The sequence below is a fragment of the Myotis brandtii genome, unplaced genomic scaffold (genome assembly GCF_000412655.1).
Source record: "Myotis brandtii unplaced genomic scaffold, ASM41265v1 scaffold36, whole genome shotgun sequence".
In the NCBI taxonomy this organism is placed as follows: Eukaryota; Metazoa; Chordata; class Mammalia; order Chiroptera; family Vespertilionidae; genus Myotis; species Myotis brandtii.
In genome coordinates, this window is record NW_005363836.1 from 5,106,893 (window position 1) to 5,113,408 (window position 6,516).

The 6,516-nt window shown below is 45.5% G+C and overlaps 1 protein-coding gene across 2 annotated transcripts in view; it reads right to left on the reverse strand.

Annotated features, from left to right (window-relative positions):
- Positions 1-5,937, reverse strand: part of SLC44A5 (solute carrier family 44, member 5) — a 310,282-nt gene extending 304,345 nt beyond the window's left edge. For both annotated transcript variants that reach the window (XM_005871925.2, XM_014544352.1), the window contains exon 1: positions 5,549-5,937. In XM_005871925.2, coding sequence (XP_005871987.1) covers positions 5,549-5,582 — 34 coding nt within the window. In that variant the 5' untranslated portion in view covers positions 5,583-5,937. The remainder of the gene's footprint in view (positions 1-5,548) is intronic.
- Positions 5,938-6,516: the final 579 nt, after the last annotated feature.

Consider the following 6,516-nt stretch of genomic DNA (forward strand, 5'->3'; position numbering starts at 1 on the left):
CTGAGAGGCTGGCAAGTGAGGCGGCGAACGTTGGAATCTGCAGCAAGCAAGCCTCCCTGCTCGCTTCAGTGCCTGGCTGCCGGCCGCCATCTTGGCTGACAGTTAATTTGCATATACTCACTGATTAGCCAATGAAAAGGGTAGCGGTCGTACGCTAATTACCATGTTTCTCTTTTATTAGTGTAGATTCCACATATGAGTGAGATCATGTGATACTTATCTTTCTCTGGCTTATTTTGCTTAGTAAAATAGGATACTCTCTTATTTTTTATTTTATTGTTAATCGTTGGCAAAGAAGCAGTTGGGAGAAGACAGTGGAGAGCTTTAAAATAATTATTATGTATATCTTCCCTAAATAATATGACACCTTCTAGTCACAAATGTTCAAAGGGCAGAAAATCATCCAACAGACCCCAATTCCCCCTACTCCCAGCCATCAACACTTTTACAGTAAGATCAGAGACCCAAAAGTGTAATTTCTCTGCTAACTAGAAGTCAAGCAGCCACCCCGAACAAATGGCGGTGTTTTGTTTTTTGTTTTTTGTTTTAATCCTCACCCAAGGATATTTTTCCATTGATTTTCAGAGAGAGAGGGAAAGACAGAGAGAAATATCGACGTGAGAGAAACACATAGACTGGTTGCCTCCTGCACATGCCCCCACGAGGGCCTGGGCCAGGGAGAAGCCTTCAACCAAGGTATCTGCCCTTGACCAGAGTTGAACCTGGAACCCTTAGGTCCACAGACCGACACTTTATCCACTGAGCCAAACAGTGGCTAAGACAAATGGCAGTTTTCATCATTAAATTCTTTTCATCTGTGAGATTTGTACTCTATAAGAAAAAGCTAATGATGATTAAGTAAAATCAAAGACATCTTTTAAAAGCCTATATGTTTTCAAGGACGCGTACCTCGATTGCAGGCTCAATCCCCATCCCTAGTCAGGGAATGTGTGGGAGGTGACCAATCAATACCAGTCAAAGTGTCTCTCTCACATCGATGTTTCTCTCTGTGTCCCTCCCCCTCCCTTCCACACTCTCTAAAAGTCAATGGGAAAATACCCTCAGGTGAGGATTAACAAAAATAAAAAAATACATAAAAGCCTGTATGTTTTTGTTATGCTTCACAAGTAAAAGATCAGTCAAAAACATAAAGGTACCCTGGTTTGAACTCCCTTTGTTCTTGGATTAGAGTGTTTCTCTTGGAACACTCTCACATCAGGCTTCTGCTACTCTTGGCAAAATCATGAATTGGCTGATGTTGTCTTAGGGGTTTTCCCACATCCCCTTCCCCAACTCTTCTTCCCTGGCTCCCTTTTCATTACCTAGGAACTCCTCATGCTGCCTTCTGCATTCTGCCGACTGCTCAGTAACATTTCAGACTCTTTATAATCCTCCCTTCTAACACTACAAAATGTTTTTCTTAAGATTTACTTGCTTGCTAGGTGGGTGACTAACCTGTTAATCTTTACTAAAATGTTGAATTAGTCTTCATTTTCTTTAAGATTTTTTTTTAAGAAAAAAAACAAAACCACAAAAAACAGATTCCTAGAGATGCTATCAACACCAGAGCCCAAAATATTATAGGTATTTTGGTGAATATAACAGGTGAGTATATATTTGAGTATAATTGGACCTTTTAGAAAAATGAAGTCCATTGGGTAGCTCTACTTGGCCTAGGGACTTGATATAGAAAAGCTGCTCTCCCTGAAACTACCCTCAAAGATAGGACTGTAACCCCAAACATCCAATGAGTATCTAATCGACTTCCCACTGCACTTAAAATAAAACCTACTTTTGTTTAGAGTCCAAAAGATCTAGCCTCTCCCAACCTGGCTCTACCTCACATACTACAATTCTGCCAAACAGACCTTTCACCTACACTTGAACAGGCCAAGCTGCAACCTCATTCCTACCTTAAAGCCTGTAGTGCTATGTTCTCATTTTTGGCATACAAATTGCACGTCATCATTTGGTTCCCAGTTTAAACGTCACCTCTTCAGACAATCTAAAGTGAGCTCACAATCACTTTCTTGAAAAACATTTTATTTTATTCATGGTATTAATCGCTGTGTATTTTCTTATTCATGTATTTGTTTACCTGCTCATCCTAGCCTCCCTCCTACTACACTCTTCATTGTCTACTATGTTCATCATTGCATTCTGCGTTTTGCACAGAAGCTGGTACATATTCAGTGCTCAATAAATAAGTACTAAATGAATGCACAAATAGATGACCCAGGCATAACTTAACTTTTAAACTTAAGTAATTGAGTAAAAAGTCCTTGTAGTAATATTGGAAAAGTGGGGAGTGTTAATATCATTATGACTAACATAACTAACATTTTTATAAGACTTTTATTGACCATGGACTACAGCATTCTTCATGAAAACATTATAAATATTGGCTTGATAAATATTCCCTTTGCCTTTTTGCAAAGCTGTCCTTGGATGAGGTTATCACAAATAAATGCTGGTCTCCTTTGAGAAATATGGCCAACTCACTGTATTCTTCTGTTGATGTTAATAAACTGCATTTCCTTTTTGCCAGTTTCTAGCTGTTCTAGACATGTAATCTCTATTGCTAAGACTTCAGAAGCCAATGAACAACTTGCCTGTCACATGTTCCAATGAATAATCTCTCTCCACATGCAGTGTAGCTAAGCAGAGAAGCAGATTTCAAAAATGATAACCAACACAGCATGGAATGTATTGCTAAACCTATAGTTTATTATCCAGCAGAGTTCACCCCGGTATTCCGCCAAAAAAAAAAAAAAAAAAAAAAAACCTAAAAATTTTTTAGCATTTGGGTTTCTACCAGGCAGTCCCAGTTTAGTGGTTGTAGCTTAGAAGCAGATGTCTGAGAGCAGTTCAGCAAGCCTGCAGGCAGGTGCTTTTGTAGAGCTCTCCTCTTAAGAGGCAAAATTGAGCCCTAACCGGTTTGGCTCAGTGGATAGAGCGTCAGCCTGCGGACTCAAGGGTCCCAGGTTCGAGTCCGGTCAAGGGCATGTACCTTGGTTGCGGGCACATCCCCAGTAGGGAGTGTGCAGGAGGCAGCTGATTGATGTTTCTCTCTCATCAATGTTTCTAACTTTCTATCCCTCTCCCTTCCTCTCTGTAAAAAAATCAAAAAATATATTTTTTAAAAAAGAGGCAAAATTGAGGCAAGTCAATGGATTACAGCTTCCTGAGGTTGCTTTTGTTAACTATAAAATATCACAATTAATCCTGCTTTGCTAAATTGAAACCCCAAGGATTAAAAAAAGTATCATTCCTTCTAAGAAAATATTAAATAAACTGGTAACAAAAAAAGAAACTTAACATCGGTCAAGAGAGAGATAAACACAAGTCAATAAGAGCTCAATAACTATCTCTTTAAGAAAAACACATAGCATGAGTAAACATTATTTTTAAAGAACTGAATAAAATTTCTTGAGACTGAGACTGCCCTAGGAAAGCTTGATCATTAATTCTTCAAAAGGAACAATGAACACTTAAATAACAGAACTCTGCTAACTACCATTCTTCAATTATTTCACTATCAAATTTAAGAAAATACACACAATCTTAGCATACAAAACACAAAAAGTTCTTGGTGTTTTTTTTGGGGGGGGGGGGGGAACAAGGGTATCTTTAAATCAAACCTCATTCTAGAGAGAGTTCACTTCTCATTAATTTGGTCTCATTCATATATTTTTGTGTTTCTATCAATATTAATTTCAAGGGTGAGGTTGTCTCTAGCCAGCATGTACTGCAAAACTCTAACATTTTTTTCCACTCTTCACGGACCATTTACAATCTGCAAGGTTTGGGGTGGGTATGAAATGCATTCCTGCCAATGGCTAGCCACATCAGCAGTGCTGAAAACCAATCCTTCTGTTTCCTTCATGGTGCCATATGGTTCCATAAAAAGCGAGTGAACCAAAAGTGCAGCTAATGCACCTTGTCAATCTGGGTTCAGACTAATTCTTTCATATTACGGTAAGGAAACTGTTGATGACTGCATTCTCATTCTTTAGTCATCCACTGCTATAAACGTGTGCTAACTCATTAGGAGAGGGGGAAATCAGTCTGTTAAGGCCTCTTCTATTTTACAGGAGCTGTAATGTTTTTAAAGAAATGCACTGCAATAAAATTATTACACATATATTATTGTTTCAAGCAGAACATCCCCGGTGTTTTGTAGTAACACGTTCCAAAAGATTCAGGGTCGTGGCTTTAAACCCTTTCCAATAAGTGATTTGAGCACTCCGGTGGAATTAAAAAGCAAGCTGCAGCACCAAGATAAACTTGTGTCCCCCTAGTGACCTCTAGAGTGGAGCTAAGCTCCCACAGGCAAGACTTGGGGGAGAAGAGCGAGAAGCATGCCTAAGCCGAGCATGCTGCTGTGGATCAAGCCGATGTATTTAATAATACACCCTCCCATCTCCGAGTCCTGGTCCTGATTTTATCTAACCCCGCCGCGCAGTACGTCTCGCCTCCTGGGCCATTAGCCCCATTGGGTCAAACTCTAACTTCAAACGCCTCGGCTTCCTCCTCCCCACAGGGTCCAGGTCCAGTTTCCCCAGCACAGGCTTCCCCGCCCGGCATGGCGCGGAGCTGCCTGCTCTCTCCGCAGTGCTGCGGGCACCTCCTGGGCACTGCCGGTTCCCAGCGGGAGCTCGGGAGCCGGGCGAGAGATAACCTCTGCCAGCGCCCCTGCTCCCACACGCACACGCACGGTGCTTTGCGATGCCACCCAGGAGGCTCCCTCCCAAGTTCAGCCTGGATCACGCCAAGATGCCTCAAGTCACCCCAGCAACAAGGTCTTCCTTGCCCTCCCAGCTGTCGCTTCTCCCCCTGAACTTTCCAACTTCGGAAGCCCTGGTTCCGAAGGAGCAACAGGGGGATTGCTCAGCTGGAGTCACTGCCGCCTAGGCAGTCGGATACAGGGAAATAGCCTGCGATGACCGGCTGGCAGCAAGTCCCCTTGACCACGGAGGAAAAGGAGAGCCAGACAACTCCTATCTCCTCCTGAGAATGGAGGTTGGGAAAATGGATGCAGAACTAGTTACCCTAGAGGAGGGGGAGGTTGGGAGGAGGGAATAGAAGAGACCACAGAAAAACTCTCTCTCTCTCTCTCTCTCTCTCTCTCTCTCTCACACACACACACACACACACACACACACACACACACACACACACGGCCTCATTCCTTTTTGGATGAGACTCTAGGAGCCCAGAGTCGCTTCTCTTCCCACTACCTTGACTACCCTGAGAGAGGAGGAGGGTGCAACAGATACCCAAGCTCATGGGGTAGAAAAGGGGTGGGGTGACAGAGAGTCTCCAGCTCTTCCCAGGTCACAAAAAGAGGACAAACTCCTTCAGAGTGTCCCCAGAGGCAAAGGGGGTGCAGCAGCGCTGGGGGCCCCCACCTCTCAGAGAAGGCAAACTCTTCCCCGGCAGGCAGCCTCCCACTTGGTAGAGTCTGGATGGAAACAGGCAGGCCAGAGGGGAGGACCTCAGGCGGGAGGTGGGATGGGACGCGAGGTGGGAATAGAGCGGAACTCACCCTTGATGCTGGGGGGCTTTCTCCTCTGGGCCATCTTCTGCCCTCTCTCCTCCCCCAGACCCTACAGGCGCTTCCTGCGGCTGCAGCCCAGCTCCTGGAAACGGTGCCGAGCCTTCCAGGCGAGCTCTCGCCGCCAAGGCTCTCAGCTCAGCGAGCTCTTTGTTGCTGTGATGGCATCTACGAGGCAGCAGCGGTGGCGGCCTGGCTGCGCGCTCGGCTCCGCTGGGCTCGGGCAAGCGCCGGCGTCCCTGGGCTCTGGGCTGCGCTGCGCTTCCAGCCTCACTCTCACGCTGCTGTGGCCACCGTGGCTGCGGCTGTTGACGCTGCTGTGCTGCTCCTGCTGCTGGAGGGGGCAGCGCAGGGTCCCCAGAGCGCCCGCCAGAGCTGACCTCCCCCTTACCCACACTTCCCTCCCCCACTCCTCCACCCCCGGGGTCCCGTCTGAGCTCCAGCTCCAATCCAACCCGTGATAGCACCCGTCACTGTTGCTGGGGAAGGCGACAGCGAGAAACCAAAAGGGAAGAGGGACAAGGCCAACTGAAGGCTGGTGGAGAGAAGAGAAATTAAATCCTAGAGGCAACCCACCACCAGACCCTTTGGAAGGATGACCTAGTTCCGGCCCTAAACTTCTTTATAGTGAGGACGCAGGACAGTTCCCTTGGAGCTGTGGGAAAAGAGAACAGAAAGTTCACGCTCACATATGTTGGAGGGATTGGGAGAGGGGTAGCTTCTTGGCTTCCTGCAGAAACTGTTCCACTGGCTGTATTCTTTCTCACTCAGATTGGGGGTTTGGAAAGTTTTTATTTTCCTGGAGGAGCTGTCCTCCTCTGGAGTGCTGATCAGAGAAGGAATCTCACCAATGTTCCAGAACTGCAAGGGCGTGCAAAAGTTTAAGACACGTCTGAGAATGTAAAGGTGGTAACTCAGGCATTAAAAGAATGGCAGAAGAAGTAGAGTGAAAAGGGGGT